General features: G+C 33.8%; 1 protein-coding gene and 1 pseudogene across 2 annotated transcripts in view; both read right to left on the minus strand.

The window, feature by feature from the left end:
• The window catches only part of LOC147070995 (uncharacterized), an 82687-nt gene extending 77135 nt beyond the window's left edge, over positions 1-5552 (minus strand). The window contains exons 1-2 of the mRNA XM_085949038.1: positions 4282-5552; positions 1546-1653 (exon numbers count right to left, since the gene is read on the minus strand). Of these exons, the coding sequence (XP_085805164.1) occupies positions 1546-1653; positions 4282-5264 (1091 nt within the window). The 5' untranslated portion in view covers positions 5265-5552. The remainder of the gene's footprint in view (positions 1-1545; positions 1654-4281) is intronic.
• Positions 5553-16081: 10529 nt separating this feature from the next.
• On the minus strand, positions 16082-18828 carry LOC147070996 (uncharacterized; annotated as a pseudogene). The gene is made up of 2 exons (XR_015070902.1): positions 18285-18828; positions 16082-16697 (listed from the first exon to the last, which is right to left on the minus strand). The product of XR_015070902.1 is annotated as an uncharacterized LOC147070996 (transcript).
• Between the last annotated feature and the right edge of the window lie 2012 nt (positions 18829-20840).

Genomic DNA, 20840 nt, shown 5'->3' on the forward strand with positions numbered 1-20840 from the left:
ACTGTTGATATTTGGCTCTATTGACTAATGAGTTTGCCGACCACTGGGCTAGGGTATTTGATAGTCCCCCTATCCACCACTTAGATTAAAGGCAGTGTGAAACACTACATTAACGTTTTTCAAATTGTGTTTTAGTTCAAATTGAGGATACAGTGAATAATTGGTGATTTTCAATACATCTACTTTAATAATGGAGCTGTCGAGTATTTTTTTATTTCAATTTTTTTTATATGTTGTGGACATTACAAATTATAAGTTTAAGACGTTCACAACATGATATTTAGAAACAAAAATATATAAAACAGTATTACATAAAAAAGAGATAGATCAGTAGATAAATAAATTAGATATGTACAAGGAAGTACACCGGATGAGTTAAGCAGACCCTATTGTAAAAATTTATAAAAAAACGTAATAACGGAATATATCAACACCCGAAGCAATTTCGTTAAACATAGTATCGACACATAATAATCAGAAAATAAATTGGACAATTATATAATTTAAAATGCGACCTTTTTTACTATTAAAGCTAATTTATGTTGTGTGTTTATCTCACTTATCTGATCAACCCGACATGCCGGGCCCCCTACAGCCCAGGCCCCAGGCTAGAGCCCTGTCAGCCCTCCCCAGCCATGACCTATACCACTCCGGAATTCAGGTGGACACCGAGAATTTCATTAGGTACGGTTCACTATAGGTACAGTTCATTAGGGAACGGGTTTCTCAAAAAACCCGACATAAGTGTTTCGAAATTTTTGTGTTAGAAATTAAAATCTAAGAAATTGTACTGAAAAGGATGCTGGAGAATTACAAATCATTTTTTTCCCGTGTTATTTGTCTAAGTATGGTAAGTATAGTTTATTGGCTTTCGATTTCAATGTGTAAAATCATTCTGATGATTTTAATATTTTGGGGGGGGCCAAGGCCCCTTGCCCCCCCCCCCCTGGGTGCGCTACTGATCTAGATACTTACTTAAAGCTTAAAAGGCGTCGGTAAAATACAATGTCCCGGAGCACATAATTACAAGTGATACCCACACGATGACTAAGCACCATTCGGTCTTCACACAATACAGCCTTGATCTCCACACAACTCTAAACCGACTCTAACATCTAAACTCGACCGTCTGCCTCACAGTCATAAATCGCGACAGTCGCACGTAACCTTCAAAACGTATAGATATTTGGATGCGGCGATCGGCGAGCCGGTATAGGAATGACCAATTCGTAGATGTTTTTTTTCAAACTAAAAAGTCGCGTTCGACCAATCTGCGGAGCTCCATTTGGCAACGTGTGTTTTGTGAATAACGATAACGTCACATAGACGTATTCGACACGTTGCAGGCTAGTTTTGATGTGAGAGCCGGCTGAATGCGAACCCCGCTATACTTTAATAATTACACTGAATTAAATTCAGTTTACGTTACAGATTCTACGCCTGAGTTACACTATACTTGAATCCGTTAACGTTAAACCGTATAGGCAACGGAATCGTTACATATTTTCAATTTTAAAACAAGCAATAATAAATAAAATGACTTACGGAACATTGCTGATGGTGACAACGTTCGGCGTGAGAGCTGATATGAGGATGCCGACTGGAAGAAAGGCGGTCAGCATGTGAAGGATTCGTTTCCATGGAGACACCGGCCTGGATTAATTATAAATAAACATCATTATTATAATATAATCGAACTTAACAAAACACTCAAACATTTTATAAGCTTAGTAGTTTGTACGCAAGGTAACTTATGACTTGACTTATAACATTATTTCGTCACTGTTCTGGCAGAAGACACTAATTCGAAAAAATGACATATTAAACATATTAGACATACCAAAATGTTCCTTATTTCAAACTTCACCGTCTGGAAACCTTCTTAATAAATAAACAGTCTTTATTTTAAAGTCATCCTTTTTACGATTACTTAATAAACTCACATGATAGACCGTTTCAAACATTTTAACAACTTCAAAGTCAAATTACTCAAAACTAGTATTCTCCAGTTAGTGTGTTCTGCCAGAACAGAGACGATTTGTATTACTAACTGTTTTGATGAAATTAATCACTTATCTTAAAGAACATATTCATGTCAGAAGTCATCGCACGCCACCAATCCGTATAAAATAAATGTCCACCAAATTCGTGAATCGTACACATAAATACTTACAAGATAAAAAGAACATTTTATATACTTAACAACGTTTTTAAATTTTCTGTTGAATCATATAAACTTGACTTGACTACCTTAAACGATAAAAAAAAATTGTATTTGATAGAAATAATACTGAAATATCATTTTGACATTTATATTGATTTCCATAGTAACGCACGTATATATTAATAATTTAGTTGCTAGGACTCCAGACCCCTAACAACCAATAATAGTGGATTGGATTACGGATTTCTTCCGAAATAACTTTTCATACAAAACAGAATTAACTGAGAATGAATTCAATTATACTTAAAGATGGCTAAAAGTATTTAAAAATGCATTGGCATCGTGTTCTGATATATTGTAAAAGTTTCAAATGTCTAGAGCTAGTCGGGAAGTTAGTTAAAAATCGATTGCAAGATTTGTACCGGACAAATAAGAATACGACCTAAGAAAAACGTTGTAAAATACTTGAGTCAATTGTTAATTAATTATTTGTACTAACTCAAAGTTATTGCAAATTTTACATTTAAGTAGCTAGGTACTTAATTTATTATTGGGACGTCATGATCGTTTTGTATTTCAAAGGTGTGAAAGTTGAATTTTATACAACACATGTTTTCAAATCTTTAAAATATGATCAGCATTTACTTAGAACTAGATGGTAATTCATGACATTCTATAAAATGTGTTCACTTGATTTTATAAAACTTATGAATATTATAGATGATCAGATAGTAATATTTTTCATGATTTAGTAATAGTAACCCTCTAATCCTAATCAATAATGATAATAACTTAGTTACATATAGGAATTTTAAAATCCTTAATGGCACGAAGAAAGTGGGTACTAGATTGTTGAAAATAATGTAAGTACTTATTGACAGATTTGTTAACAACATTTGAACCATAATTATTCCCCATTATCTCATGATTTTACGATGAAAATTGTTCACATAAGATGAATAGTTAGGTAGGTACTCAAATTATAACATGGAAATATGTCAATCATGGACTATCCCTTTCCCATATTACATCTACCCCACCTAAAAGCACTAACAACAATAATTATAACATAAAATTACTAATTATCTTATACTCAAACGTAAATTTCAGTACTTACTCATATTTAAAAAAAAAACTAACAAAACATGTTTTGAACATATATAATTTTGAAAAACACTGTCTGAGACAATATATAACCAATAGAAAAAATCTTTTTTGAAAAAAAGTAAGTCAACCCGACGGGGAATCGAACTCCGTATCTCACAGGTTTAAAACATGTTTTATAAGTGGTGAATTAATACTGTAAGTAGGTAAGATCTTTCGAAGCAGCTGTCAGTATCTGCACCACACAACAGATAATAAATAGAATTCCGATAGGCTATATCCAATACGCTACATTTTGGTGCAGGGTTTTGAATGTGTGACTGTCCTACGAAAATGAAACACGCATTGTACACGTGCAATAGTGTGTAATACACCAATATTAAATGAGCGCCAATGCATAAACCGAGAGCAGTTGTCAGTATATTCGACGTATGACGTATTCTTGACACGTGCTTAAGTTTATCCCGGATTCTTCCTTACTCGAGATCGGTTACCTGCTACTCCTACCCGTTAGGTATTTCAGTTCCCTGATACTGTACATTTTAGCAACGTCCCTATGTAAATTGCCGCTTTTATAGAGACTCAAATGTCACATTTCACAATAATTGTTTGGTATTCACGAAGACTCAGTACAAATTTATAAGACGGTTTTGTGTAGCTTTTTGTGCTCAAAAATAATAGTTTAAACTAAAAGATTATAGGTATACAATAAAATTTAATTAAAATAACTGATAATCTTTACTGACTATTTATATCGGCCAATGGGTAGCCATATAAAGCAAATTCTATCGGATAACTCGGTGATTTTCAAATTCACTGCCTATCTTTTTGACAGTTCACTGGCGCCGCAGACTAATCCACCAAATCCTTAAAAGTTCATAACAAGTACATAACTTGTCTCATAAAATATGCCATGACAAAGACCAAAGCAGCAAATGATCACGAGACGTCACTTTGTAATTTATTTAAAATAGTACGAGTATAATAATTAATAAATGACATATTTGACTTACATCTTTTTCGGCTTTTCTACTAAAGGAGGCGGTTTCTGCTCGCCAATTCCATATTTTTTGTCATCATCATTTATCCACGGGGAAATTGGAAATTTTGGCTCCTGGTAGAATCCTCCAGCCGGTACAAGAGATGGCGTCTCAGCAGTCGTTATGAGGTAATGATCGGGTTTCTTGAAGCCGGTCGACCAATTCGGCTTTTGATTGTCGAACGCGTAAGGGTGCACTTTTCCAAACGGTTGAAATTGATTAAAACCGTTATTATTTTGTATTTTGATACCTTCTTCATTTGAATTCTGAGAATACTTTAAGTTTAAATCTACAGGCGTGATTTGAGTATTTTCCACGCTAGTATATTTATTGTATTTTTCGGCCGAATTGCTACTGTCTTCAAATGAATTTGACGTCGTCTTAAACTGCGGTTGTAGTTGTCCGTTTTGTTTAAACTTTTCTGCAAGTTTCTGCTTCATAATCTCTTCCATAATCGGATAATTATTAACCAGATCATTCAATTCGGGATATTTCGTTTTTAAATCTTCGAAATCATTTTCGAACGACTGCAAACCGTTTTCAACCCTCAGTGGCAATCTAGGTTCACCAAAATTACCATAATTTACGTTAACGTCATGCTTTGCAGGCTTCGCAGGTATATATGCTGGCGCTACGTAATTAATAACTTTAGGCTGATGATATGCGTGTGGAACAAACCCTGAGTTGTCTTCGAAAGGACCTAACTCTTGACTCGGTACAAATGCATTCAAATTGTAACTTCCTCCATTATGTTCAATCTGTCTTTTGCTGGAGTTTATTGCTTTAGGATCTGTCGTAGCGAGTGGAGAAATCGGTGAGGGTATTTGCCATTTTTGCTGATTAATATTTCTATGATTTTTATCATCTTTCTTTTCAATGTCGACGCTGGTATATCGATTACTTCTGTCAGTAGTCAGGCGTTGATTTTCGCTGACTTGTACATTTTTCAAAGCCATGATACTTTGCGATTGAATCTTCTGGTTATCGGCTACATACTTTTGAGCTTTTACGTGATGTTCATTGGAGTTTTGTTCATTGTTTGATGGTTTTTGAGTTGCTTGTGCACTCAGGTATAATGTTGTTATTTCAGTCGCACCGGTTGCGGTGGGAACTGATAATTTCTTGGTTGTATCAATGGTAAACGGTGGTTTTTCATCTTCTGTTACATTTTCGTAGACTTTTACTGATAATATTTCATTGACAAACCATAATAGTGAAATTATTCCGCATATATAAACTTTCGTGGCATTCTGAAATGAAATAAAAAATCTATGTTAAAACAAAAATATATGACTTTACTATTTACCTAATTTATAATGTATTATTAATATGTTACAGCAAAGAATATATTGGGCAACCGTTATGAAATACAGTATTTATTATTTACAAAACAAGTGAACATCGTTTTGCCGTCACTCGCATTCAAAATTCATTACGTAGGTCAGCGATTTCCAAACTGGGAGGCGCAGAGTGTTGCAAAGGGAGGCGCGAAAAGTTTAACGCAATTAATGTAGTCACATGTTTGCAGTTTGCAAATGCATAGTTTATAAAACGGCCGCTAGTTATAAACTATACAAAAAATAGTCCAATAAAAGGTTGTTTGCAAACCTGTCTGAAAATATGGAGACTAATTTTTATAATACTTCACTTCTATACTATTGTGAAGCGCGCTGGCTATTTCGTGAAAAAATGGAATAAAGGGTCAAATCATAATGTTGAAATTTGAGGCAAATTTGTTTAGGAACGATAATTTTGTTGTTAAACTTGTCTATTTGGCTGAAATTTAAGAAAAAATGAGTGAATAAATCAATGCAAGGACCACTAATGCATTCACTGATATAAAAAGACAAAGTGAAGGCATTCAAAAAAAAATAATTTCGCCATGTCTCTATTGAAGCTATAAGCTATATATAGCGAAAAAAAAACTATTTACTGAGTTCTTGGTTAGTTTGCTAATGCACTTTTCACATTAATTTATTAATAGTAAAAAAAGTCGCCTGCGGCACTGCTTTATGTCAAAGCTATTAAATATGTGGTTGAAAGATCCTGACCTGGGGGCCCGCTTCAGGACGTGGGGCACATGATAGAATCCATTTGTCAATGAACGATGATGAATTTGGATTGACTACTCTTGAAATTGAATGTGCTAATAATAAACAAGCACATTCGTCGCATAAAAAACAAGTAGTAAACCTTGTTTTTTATATATTTTTTTTCTTTTTTGTATTAGTACATTGTTTACTATTTAAAGTTTGGAAACCACTGACGTAGGTACTGAAAAGTTAGTTCCAAAAATATTAGAACATAGTGAAAAATTACATATGAAACTTGTACTTAAATAAAAAATAATCGATTAGGCCACATTTATTTTAAATGTACAGTCATGCAATTCTTGAATAGTTATGCAATCGAAGAAAAACAATGTAAGTGGGTAACTATATTTTTGGCTATAAATCTATAATTTAATTAAACATGGAGGTTTTATGACACGTTGGATCGTTAAATGCATTAAAATCCAATTGACATCCGGATATTCCCATACAATGGTACAATTTCAAAATAAGCTAATAAGTACCATTTAATTTTTCGGCGCATTGACACACATTCAAAAATAATCAAGATTTTGTTTTTTTTTTAACTTAAGTATGTTAAAATGCAACTAAATATTATTTTTATGTGTGACATCCGCGTGTAATGAAAATAAAACTGTTTAAAATACGGCAACCAAAGCAAGTAGTCTGTGGTTTTCGTTTTCACTTGTAAAGAGGTATTTTTATGTTTTATTTTTGTTAACAGACAACAATTTGCCATCATTCTAGAAAAAAACAGTCGATATTTTTTTTAGTTTTCATGTAATTACCTACTTAATATAAAATAGAATTTGTTGAAAACTGTATTTTTCTTTAATGATATTATTTATCATTAGGAATTTAAATTATAATTAATTTGATATAAGTAGGTACTGAAACACGATTCCAAAGTACATTCTAATAATTTAGATGTATTGATATATTTCAATTTCTAAAATCCGTTCTTCTCACAGAAAATTCGCATGATCTATACTTACTTAATAAATTTGGATATTGTGATTTTGTAAAAATAAATTTATAATAACAACTCAGATAAGTAATATACTTACCATACTCTACGGATAGACGTGATTTATGTTCTACTTATATAATATGATTGATTCATTTTTTTTAATCTGCTGTGATACCCAACATGCATCTTAGGTACTATGCCACGGCTCCATTGGCACGCAAGTCAGACGATTTACAGTCTTCGGACTTATTTTCGCGTGGAGCACCCCAAATCTGCGGACTTTTTAATCCGCAGACCAGGCTCGTTGAATTTCAAACATGTTTGATATTTTACTCTCCGAGTTGCCAAACTTCGTCCGTCGATCACTACGTAAATCCAATTTGACATTAATACGCAATCATTCGGACCGATTATTAATTTGTTAATTTACACATTAGAAAATGAGAGATTTGTCAATTATTCTTTTTTTTTTTATTTCTGAAATTCATAAAAGAAAACGTAAAACTAAATTATGCAAGTCTACATATAAATAACACAAAATTGTAGGATTATCGGGAGACATTACGATAATCGCAACTTTTGACTTTTGACAGCTCGACTTTTTTATTCGTTTGTTGATCAGTTGCAGAGTATAGACAAATCGGACGATTTATTGTCCTCGGACTATTGGCTTGCCAGTGGAGCGCCGGCATAAATTCCTGAATTGCTGAACAAACAAGAGGATGCGATGTAACTAAGTACCATAAATCTAGTGGTATCTGAGGAATATAAGATATCCGAAAGGCCACTCCGAGGTTTGCTGGGTAGTCGATAAATTAAGGTTCGGTGGAATTACGTGGAAGCGAAGAACGAGGAACCGAGAAGAGAGGAGATGGCATGAGAAAGCTTTCATCCAGCAGTGGATTGAAACAGGGTGATAATTAGATTGATTGAAAACAAATCAATATCACACATTTATATGCGATTAAGAAACATGTACTTAATAAGTTAATAACCATGAGTTTTAAAGGAGAGGAACTTAGTAAGGCCGGTATTAGACTATCGAAGATATTTATAATTGGCATTTTTTTGAAGAGCATTCTTTTATAAAACAAGAATATGAGAGAAAATATTTTATAAAGGTTAAGTTTTAAACATGGGCAACGAATGTATGTTGGTTAATACATTTATGTTTTCCGTATTTTATTTCTAATTTTATAATCTAGTTGGCAATTATTACATTGCAGCATTTCATATTTAGTCAAAGTTTAATTACTTACTGAATTTTCAAAAGATCTACTGCTAACAATAAGGATATATGTGTTGAATTAAATGTCACATTTACGTGGTTTTTTAGAAGATTTTGGAAGACTTTGGGCTATTCGTTTATTTTTTATATTAATATAATATTGTAAAATCAATCCATAAAGTTTTGAAAATGTCATCTGGTAACACTGCAAAACATAAAATATATACCAGTACACATACTTTTGTTTTTATTCTTATATTATATCGATTATATTATTATAATATAAAGAATTGATTGCTAGGGTTCCTAACGCTATCTTGTGGCTGCTTATAACTAACTAACTTATGTACTTATAACTTTTTGAGAACTAAAAGTTTGTTGTATTTAGGGACCACAATATAATCTTTTAATTTAATTACTTACGCAAATAGTAAAAGTAGGGGTAAAATCAATGTTTACAATTAATTTAAATGATCCGTAAGTAGTTACTTACCTATTTAAATATAGGTAAATGAATTAAATAATTTTCTGAGTTAACTAAATGGGGACGTGTCTTTAACTAACATAATACCTATAGAATATCTTTATATATTATTATAATAATTCATTACTTACCATTTTAACAATATTTAACACAAACCCAACTAAAACATCCACTATAAATAATTATAATAATATGTCGACACTGACAGAATATATCTTGTATGTTTTCCAGTTACAAATGACTTTTCCACTTGTTTTCCGGCCGTATATATAGATTTCCCAACATGTCTCCTCGAATATGACAATGCCTTTTGTCAAAATTAAACAATGAATGATGAAAATTATAAAATAATGACGGCACGAGGAAGACGGAGCGAAAGTGAAATGCACCGCTCCAAGAAATACACTAGAGTTATGAAATTAATAAAAAAACAAACATGACTTTAATGATCACATTTGTTTATGTAGGTATCTGTAATAACGTGATTTATCAATTATTCTAATGAGGCTCTTTGCTAGATTAAATGGAAATGCCTGCAAATTTAATACGAAATTCATGTCAAAAGAGTATAATGGAAAGCTTTATAAGTCATCCGTTACAAAGAAATTTCATAAAAGTTACAACGAAAACCGATTAAATTTAAATATTTTACAACGTCTGCATACATAATTAATTATTATTAAACACCTTTCATGAATGATACATCATTAATCATTATGTGCATGACCCCCACATGGGGGGGGGGGGGCGGCGTGGCAGATCGACCAGCCAAGTGAGATAAATAAATTTTACAAAACTGCACTAATAACATTTCACTTCAAGCACACTAACATTTAAAAATAATATGTGGTTGTGCGATGCTAAATCGCTAATCGAAAAGATGCTAAATCAAATCGCTAAAATACCCTAAATTTTACCTCGAACACTATTTGGAATGCATAACTGTAGGTCGTCACACTGCCTTTAATCTTAACGATAGGTAGGGGGGGGGGCGCTTCAAGATATGGGGGCCATAATTTATGTGTACACATTTATTATCAATAAAGGAAATATACAGCTAATCATAACCCGCCATCGGAGATGCCGATTGTGAAGCCAATAACTGTGTTCAACCGAAATGCTTCCGATAATGATATATTCCACTTGTGTGAGTGAGTTTATGTGGACCTTTTTTATCGAGGGTATATTAAATTTAACCCACAAATTTTCTAAAATTCTCACTTTTTATTTATAAGTACACATTTTATTATTCTATGAATACTTATATAAATTTATTTATTTGCGCGAAGTCAGTCGGGTACAAGTTGAAACCATACGTAGCTCAATTCTCGGAAACTCTTTAAGATACCTATATTATTTTAAATTAAAACGAATTTCCAAAAAAATACAGTTTAGTTTAGTATGACAACGTATCAGTTAGGTAAACTTTGTTAGTCATACGTATTTGCTTTTATTGAAGACTACAATTTTATTTACAGATGGTGTTGGTTAGTTTTTAAAAATCAATTAAACCCTATCTAGCCAAACCATAATAGTTATTACACATATTGTTGGTTCATTTTTTTAAATTCATTAAGCCCTGCCTAACAAACTATAATAGATAAAAAATATTATTCTATCTATAAAATATGCAAACTTATGTATGATTTAATTGCATAATTTTAGATATTTTATAGGGTATTTTTTTACTATTATTTATTTTGGCTTGGTTTTGCAGGGTTTAATTGAATTTTAAAATCGAACCAACACCGTCTGTAAATTGTAGCCTTATTTCAATGAAAACTATTACGCATGACTGACAAAGTTTAGTGTGCACTATTTATGGCTGATCTTAACAGTCTGCATTCTATCCCCACACTTTGCCACTAGAATGGGCATGGGCGCCGCCAAGATTTTGTGTAAGATGGTGCATGTAAACTGTAAAGCCTCAATGACATTGAGCTACTTTACACGTTGCTTGTTGGCGAATTTAAAAGCTGGCGAGTCAGCTAGTGCGATTGTGATGATGACACACAAAACTTTCCACTCGCTCAGAAGCCAACAAGCTAGCGAGTTGAAACCGTCTTTTTTGGTACTATTTTGACAGGACGTATTGAGTAGTTCGTTTTTTTACTGGGAAGTCGCTACTATCGCTCTACTGCGCAGACGCAGTAGGCACACACGCCAGCGTTTGTAGCGTGTAAAGTTGACCGGCTTTCAACTTTTCTCGGTAGATTGTTTACAACCTGCTTGTTAGCTTGTTGGATGATGAAACTGGGCGAGTTTACAAGCAGATTGTAAATTCGCCAGCACGCTCCTTAAAGAGAAAAAAAGTTACCTTCTCAACAAATAATGTACTCACAGCCTGCATTAGTATCTACAATAGCAGCAACTCTCAACTATTGTGACGCAAAACTTTTTAGTTTTCACCAATGAACATACGTTAAAGTTCCCACCACCACCCGTCATATATGCACAGCCGTGGATATGCACGGCCGCTTTCCATGACGCTTTAAACGTGTCTGAAAGAAGTGATTTTAAGTGCTCATTCTGTCCCGAGACAGAGCCGCACGGGACTGATGCTGCAACCATGCACCGTAGTGCTTAAAGAAGAAAGTTAAGAAAGATTTTTTTTTGTTTTTTGGACTGGCTCTGCTGTCCGCTGACGTTATGCGCTTTATGTAATCGCATACTGAGTGTCACGAATTGAAATGCATGAGTCTACAGAAGAGTCGGGACTATCCCGCTCCCCATACGACGCTGCAAATTTCTCGAATGCCGCAAAGTTGGCCTCGGTTGCTATCAAATCTCCATGACCAATTGGGCCCGTGTGAGGACGGACCCTGGCAAACAGCTCCGCTCGTTCGATTTCCATAAGCGGGTAATCCCAGAGGGTGTGTTCAACATCTTGGTGGTCATGCCCGCAGGTACGACCCGGCCCATCTGCAATCAAGCCAAACTCGTGGAGTCTGGCGGCGAAGTTACCATGGCCGGTGAGGAACTGGCTAATCCAGTGCGAAGGTTGGAGTCTTCTAGTTTGGTGCTTGCAGAATACGTCTGGAAAAAAACGGTAAGTGTGCCGCCCCTTGGGGGAGGCGGTCCACCTCGCCTGCCATGCCGCAAATGCGGTCTTGTACAGAATGTCACTTACAGTCTTCCTGTAAGGAATGTCCTCGGATCTCTGCGGTGGTGTCAGATGGACACCGGCGAGTGTTGTGCTGATCCCCCTCAAGAGGAGGGTGATCGATCCTCTGACTCGGACGTGCAGATCGAGGGGTCACCAATGAACAAACGGACCTATGTGTAGGTACATGCACAGAACAGATTAATAAAGAGAATTCTATATCTATTCTAATATATAGGGCTATAACCCAATGCACCAAATTTTGACGCAGGGTTGTGAATGTGTGAGTGTCATTATAGACGTGCAATAGTGTGTGTGTTGCAACCTTCAAATACACCAATATTGAATGAGCGTCAGTGCATAAACCGAGAGCAGTTGTCAGAACGAAAGACAAGCGTATTCTTGACACATTTATCCCATATTCTTTCACACTCGAGATCGATTGCCTGTTACTCCACACACGTTAGGTATTTCAGTTCTTATTATTTCCGAGTTCCCTGTGTATATACGTATTGGCGAAAAAGAACTTCTTGTCCACGTGTTTAAACTGTGAACTGACAAGCCCATCCTGTGCAGTTAATCACACTTCTGTTTTCAAATGGGGAACGCCCCCGAATTTCATTTTACGCTTCTGTGGTGCACGAATTTACGTAATTTGATGATTTTTATAATGAAAATATATCTAAAACGATCAGGAGTGATGTTAGAATTATTATTATATTAAGAAAATTATAGTTTTTTTCATACTGGCAATATACCTACGTAGGTATTCTTATTTCGCCATCGTCATTTTGCCTAAATAAAACTATCTACCTTCACTTTTTGACATGACCACCTAGGCATAGGTATAAAGTATAAGAATGGTAAAAAATAATACTATTTTCCAAATAGATCTAAATTCTAAATCTACTAGACCTACAATAAGATGATCTACATAGCAGTTCTATTGAAATTAACACAAAAATCTTCTTATTTTTGGAACGACTCAATGAGTTTTGCAATACTTCGTACATACCTACTGGCTATAATATCACAGATCATCAAAAAATGTATGAGTAATTAAAAAAATGGATGAGGAATAAAAAAAAATAACCAATATCAAAACACATTGGTTGTACAACACAAAGTTTAATAAAAAAAGTGTTCAAAATACAGGTTTAAAATTACTACAAAAAATACCACTTGCTCAGTGGCCAAATACCGACACATTGAAAGACAACAGACCCGGGATACGAACCTGGCACGACATTATGGACACAAATAATAATACCACTACAACAAAAAATTTACCATGTCCGATTCTAATAGGATCATAATATTATAGGCCTCCACATAATGGAGGTTTTGTATTAACAGATTTTGTTTTTACGAGAAATGGATATCAGCCACTTGCTCAACCTATTATGGTACGTTTACATCTGACACTTATACCGATATACTTATTTTATGTGTCTGACATAAAAATTCACTTACTGTTTACACCTGCATTGATCTGACATAAAATTCTCGTATACTTCTCGTTGAAATAAAGTCTCGACACTTTATTCAATGGCAACATTTGGATTAAATATATGCGGTGTTTACATATGGTATTGTAACTTATTTCGTATACTTCTCAAAAACGTTATGTCAGTTGTCAGTAGTTGTCAGTTGTCAATATGGGAATGTTAAAAAAGAAAGCAGCGAGTTTTATTATTTTAAGTCTTTTGGCAACAAAAAGAAGGAAAAAACGGTCTAAATGGGTGCGGGAATGGATTCAGCGACGAGAAGAACTAGGTGCCTTCCGTTTAATGTCAGAGTTTAAAATCGAAGATCCAACTCAATTTGTGAACTTTGTGAGAATGAGGCCAGTGGATTTCGAAAAACTAGTTTGCAAGATTGGACCTTTTGCCAAAAAACAAGACACAAAATTTAGAAATGCCATAAGTGTAGAAGAACGATTAACAGTAACATTGCGATATCTAGCAACTGGTAAGAAGTGAATCGTCCTTGCATATTCAATAATATATTACTTCTCGTAATATGAGTGCAGTTAATACCATTTGAAGCACATTTTTTCTTCACAGACTGCATCAGAATTAATTGTATGTGCCGAGAACATGCGATATTTTATTTTTCCACAAAATCCATAGAACACGGCAACTCTGATTTATTTCTCACTGTCTATGATATTTGACAGATCGCTACAGTACATTTTTATTTGCGTGCGTTGGGATCTTTGATCTAAAAACACCCACATATATCAATACTTATTGATGAACTACTTCAATGTGTGTTTGGTCCAATGCGAATATGAGAATGGGCCAAATTAATGTCACACAAGATTATATGTTGAATATGCAGTGACGGAATATTCAAAATAATAAAAACATTGTATACATATTTATTCACACAAATATTTTTACAATTCTAGGTGATTCGTACGCTAGTCTTGGTTATTTATTTAGAATACCCAAATGCACAATCAGTTTGATCGTTCCAGAGATCTGCCAAATACTTGTCGATGTTTTGGAAAAGGATTACATGTCGGTAGGTTCAGTTTAATTCAGTAGGTATCGCAGCTGTCAGTTTCGTTTTCAATATAGGTAGAGCCGCGTTGACACGGTCCAAGTAGACTTGGATAGGAATAATTAGTATGAAGATGTCTCATCCGAGTGACAGCTTCACACTATTTATTCCTATCCAAGTTTACTTGGATGAGTACGACGCGGTCCAAGTAGCTTGGTTAGGAATAATTAGTATGAAGATGTCTCATACGAGTGCACTTGGATAAGAATAAATAGTATGAAGCTGTCACTTGGATGGCACTCGATCCAAGTGTACTTGGATCGTACTTGGACCGTGTCAACGCGACTTAGTGCACTATTGAATGAGGTTGATATTCAATCTGAATATCAACCTCATTCGATAGTGCACTATCCGATAGGCTCGGTGATACTATAAGGGATTATGGAAGTAATGAGGTTACTCTTTGTAATTTTAAACTTGGATAACAGGAATTAAATTAAATCTTACAGTAATATAACTATGTGCTCAAATAATTTCCAGGTAGACCCGTCTCTTCAACTGTGTAGGCATTTACGTTTTCATTTATCAACTTGAACATGTCTGCCTGTACTACCTTATCTGTTGGTATTGCATTTTAGCAAATTACAATATTTAATCAATAATAATTAATTATAGTGTATTTTATGTGTATGGATGGGAGTACCGAATATATAATAAAATATCTTGAAAATTTATAATAAATTTATTAAATCACATCCTGAAAAATAAACACAACCTAGAAATAAAAACAGTAAGATGAAAAACAAGTAGTTTAAAATACTTAAAGATAAGCAAAAAGACGAGGAAACAGTAAAAACACAATTGAAATTAATAATAAAATACAAAGCAATGTACGATTAATTCCCACCCAAAGATTAATGATTATTCTAATGTTTTTTAAAAACCTGTTTTAAAATGATATACCTAGTATACAATATAATAGTCTCAATAGAATACTACATGTATGATAAAAGCGCCGTAATTTAGGATTAAAATATGATAAAACAAAATTACTTAGTCGCTTGTAATAAGCTATTTACATAGTCTGTATTTTTTAAGAACCTATCAATATATATGTATTTAATTAGGAATTCAATTTATAATAATATCACCGGTTAACTATATCTTTTATTCAACGAATAATTCACAAGATTTAAGAATACATATATCATTCTGATTATTGAACATATTTAATTTTGAAAAACACTTTCTGAGAGAATATATTATAACCAATAGAAAAAATCTTTTTTTGAAAAAAAGTAAGCCAACCCGACGGGGAATCGAACCCTGTATCTTCCAGGTTTACGCCCTATCCGTGCATTATCACTATGCTACGAGTTGTTCGGGTTGGGTTATTTCTTTTCAAAAAAAGATTTTTTCTATTGGTTATAATATATTCTCAGAAAATGTTTTTCAAAATTAAATATGTTCAATATTACCGGTGATTAAATATATTTTATTAATTTTATAATAAAATAAATTCTATCTACAAATCGGTAGGTTCAGTTTCGCAGCTGTCTGTTTCATTTTCAATATAGTGCACTATTGAATGAGGTTGATATTCAATCTGAATATCAACCTCATTCGACAGTGTACTATCCGTTTCGCACGGTGATGCTAAGGATGGAGAGGAATACATTCCTGATCGTATCATTTCCTCTTCCTCTTCAGTTACCTCTAACACCGCCCGCTGTATTTTTCTTTTCATTTTTTTTCTTAAATATTCGGTTTTTGTTGTCCTAATTTGTGATGCAATATAATTGCCGAAAATATCATACTCATCATCATCCTGAGAGAGTATGTGTGTGGCTTTTCGCATTAATAATGCATCACGATCGTCTAGTGTCCTTTTTCCTGGTTTTTTTTTTCCCCTTTATATTACACGCCCTTTCATCTTCTGGTTTCGTTGGTTTCGTAACTGAGGATGATCCTTCAACTTGTTCTTCAGTTGTTACGTATGTGTCGTCTAATGTGGAAGCATCGTCCTAAAAATAGAAATTATAATAAATAGGTTGTAGGTTGAACCGTTACTAATAATTATTTTGATGTTTTTGTAGGCACCATCAACACCAGAAGCATGGAAGGCTGTCAGCGAAAATTTTCAATCAAAATGGAACTTTCCCCAGTGCTTGGGTGCTATAGACGGCAAACATGTTGTTATTCAAGCCCCCAAGAAAAGTGGAAGTTATTATTTCAATTATAAAGGACAGCATAGTGTTGTTTTAATGGCGATTGTTGATGCACACTATAAATTTATCATAGCTTCCGTTGGTGGAAATGGCAGAATTTCTGATGGTGGAGTTTTTAGAGCTAGTGGAATTTCAAGTTACATTCAAGAGCAAGCAAACAGTTTGCAACAAACACATCTTGTTGGTAGAAATATGAAAGTTCCTTATGTCTTTGTCGCTGATGATGCGTTTCCTCTTCAACCACATATAATGAAACCATATGCACATAAATGTCAAGGTTCAATGAGAATTTTCAACTACAGGCTTTCTAGAGCAAGAAATGTTGTCGAAAATGCTTTTGGTGTAATGTCTAGTATTTTTAGGGTACTAAGAAAACCAATTCTTCTTGTGTTGATAAAATAATATTAGCCACATGTTCGTTACACAACTTCTTACTTTCAGAGAAATCTTCTGCTAATATATATGCCCCTGAAGGTATATTTGATAGAGAGAATATAGAAACAGGAGAAATTGAAAATGGAAGTTGGCGAAATGAAGAATCGACACGTAACCTATTACCTCTAGAACAGCAAGGGAGTAATAATTATTCCTTGGATGCAAAAGGTGTAAGAGAAGAATTTAGGGAATATTTTGTCAGTGCACAAGGGGAGTTATCTTGGCAATATAAAATATTATAAAATACACTTTGTACTTACTTAGATACTACTTAAATATAAAATTTAAAAAAAACTAAGAAATTTTATTTTTTTAATCATTAGTTTTACATACCTACCTACCCACTTGAAATGTGAAGTCGAGAAAAGTGCATTATTTGGAACGGCCCTCAAAAATCAATCATTTTAATGATTCCACTAGGAGAAACTATATTATTTCTATGTGAAATTGATGCTTATTGTTATTCCTTATGAATTGAGTATTTATAAAACCAACATAATATGTCATTCTATCCATCTAGTGTTTATGGCAGTGTTACTTTGAACAAAGTTGTTTTTTGAGGGCCATTCCAAATAGTGTACTTTTACCGCGATGCCTAATAATATCTTTGAGCATATATTAATAGATTTATTGAATTTTAAATATTACTTAAGAAAAAACTATAGTATATTGGTAAAACGACTACAAAATGAGAAAGAAACAACACTTTGACAGTTGAAAAACAAAGCGATGCGTTTGTGTTACCAGCCTGCCTAGAAATTCCATAAACACAAAAATGTATCGACTGATATTTTTATAGAACCGAATAATGAACAATAATTCTGCATAGCCTAACATAACCTAACCTACTTTCAAACTAACAGCCTCATATAATATAAATTTTGACTGTTACCTTTTCAATTAAATTAAACTTATACATAAACTAGGTATAAACAGTTTCAAACTTACAGTTATTGGAATGTTTCCCAGTGTCGATCGGCATGTTGAAGCGTTTGATAAAAACGATAACACTTTATAATAGGGCCACTTCGATTCATATAAGTCATCGAGGCCCGATCCCGATTTCTTTATTTTCGTTTTTTTTGTTCGTTATTATACTGGTTTCTTAAGTTGTGTATTTTTCTGTTAATTTCCACAACTGTGGTATCAAAATTTTTGGCAAGTTCTGATATTGCATCACTTTTTTTCGTACGGTTTTTATAATCTTTCGCGGTCACATCCCATAACTCCGGTTTAAGGTGATATTTGTCTATTAAATCAAATGTATCTGCTTTTAACCACTCTTTTTTAATATCCATATTGCTCGATGCACTTTACTACCTGTCAAACTAGCTAGGTACGAATAATGTCAGGTACTTGACATAAAGTAGACGGTGGCTCAACTTTGGTGATATATCGCTCCAAGTTCGAACTTGTCGTAAACGCGGTGTTTACATTTGCGTATATAAGTAGATTGAATAAGTTGCAGGTGAGAGTCGACACAGGCAAAATAAGTGGCAGATACAAATATACTTACTGTTTACACTTAAGTGAATATGGTGTCATACATAAATATGACGATATTAGTGTCAAATGTAAACGTACCATTAGGTCCATACTCTGACTCATACACAAATTGAAAAACAATAATATGTGTACTTGCCAGACCCAGGATTCGAACCTGAGACCCACGACGCTATAGGTCGACGCTTAAGCCGCCATCGTGGGCCATCATGTACAATTCATTATTATTTAAATACAATCCTGTAATGACTACGAACGTGTGCCGAATGGTTGGAATGTGCTGCTGCAAGTAAATTGTTGAGAGCCACCGTATGCGAGTTTAGTATTCGTATATGTGTTGTATGTAGGTATATTGTATAGCAGGGGTGGCAAACCTATGGCACGCGAGTTGATTTTGCATGGCACGCGTTTGAAGAGAAAAAAAATAGCAGGCAAATACTCTTCAATAATAAGCATAACGTTGAATGTAAACGTATAATTTCATAGGTCTTTCCTTAAACTTTATGTCTCACATATACTATTAACACACTAACCTCATCAGGCGGCGGGGGATACCGCGCCGTGAACATCTAATTTTTATCGATTTACAATGCTTGAGACCACTGAAGCGAGAGAATGCCTCATCTGATTGGAGCAATCCTTGTGTCAATTTGTGCGATTAGAACCAAGCTAATTACCTAATACATTAATAAACAATTTCACTTCTACCCATAAAAAACGACTGCACAAAAAAATAAATGAAAACTTGGTGAAGCTAGTACCTAGTAGCTGACAGACAGTTTAAAAGTTGGTGGACCGAAATGTATGGCGTAATTGAAAAAAGTGATAGAGCTATAAATATGTGCTATGTTCTGTGAGTGGTATCTAGAATATCACAATTTTTATTTTTTTTAAAACTATATTTTCTTCATGAAAAACTGCTTGGCACCTCAGACAGTTGAAAAATAATATTTGGGAAAATTTGACACGCTTAGATAAAAAGGTTCGCCAACCCTGTTGTATATGATATTCATTTTCATTGAACATGAGCGCCAGCGATACGATCGGTTCTCCATCTTAAAGTGTGGTGATTTATCATTTCCTCTATGCATAAATAATGTGCAAACCGAACTCTAAACACAAGCAGAACAACTTCTTCTTTGATGTGCCCCGAAATAAGACGATGTTTGTTTGGCACACCCCAAAAACACAATGAGCCAATAATTCAAATCTGCGAAAGTTTACCGAAGAGAAATTTCTCCGTTATTTATTATTATAACTTTGCGATGTGCAACTAACTTTACTATTCAATGTCGTATTTATTTATTTTTGCTATCGTGATTGAGCTATTTTTGGCGAGACGTTAAGTTTAGTTAGTCGGTTAAGATAATATTGCCCAGGGAAGGTTTTCCAGTGGTCTAAAACGATTCGGCGCCAGGATAACTGGGCGCTACGCAATCGAATGAAATTCGAAAATAAATGGAGAATCGGAAATAATAATTAGTTTGTTGTAAAATATATTATATTTTAATACTTGATGAGAATTTAAATATTTATACGTAAATAATGATTTAATAATAATAATAATAATAATAATAATGGGCGACTTAAATGCAAAAATATGCCAACCCAGACAAGACGAATACTTAGCTACGAAATCAAACGGGTATGGAGCATTGATATGGAGCGTAGTATATCAATGGTATGGAGAGAGAAACCAGAAGGCCAGAGATTAACACTTTGGAGGAGGCCTTCACCCGAAGAGGGGTTCTTACAAACCAAACAAACATACCATTGTTCAATTTATAAACATTATCTAGTAGTTTTATATACAAAAAAAAATCTTAATAAGTATATAGGTATATGTATTATACAAAAAATATTAAAAAAATAATAATAATTAATATCTATTATATAAACTAGAAAATAAGTAGATAATACAACCATAGATAGATATATATACATAATACCTAGATATATTCATAGGTTATATAATATATATTCATTAGATATAGTCATTTA

This window comes from Rhyacophila brunnea, unplaced genomic scaffold, assembly GCF_057557595.1.
Source record: "Rhyacophila brunnea isolate RB1 unplaced genomic scaffold, BYU_Rbru_1.0 scaffold_21, whole genome shotgun sequence".
NCBI lineage: Eukaryota > Metazoa > Arthropoda > Insecta > Trichoptera > Rhyacophilidae > Rhyacophila > Rhyacophila brunnea.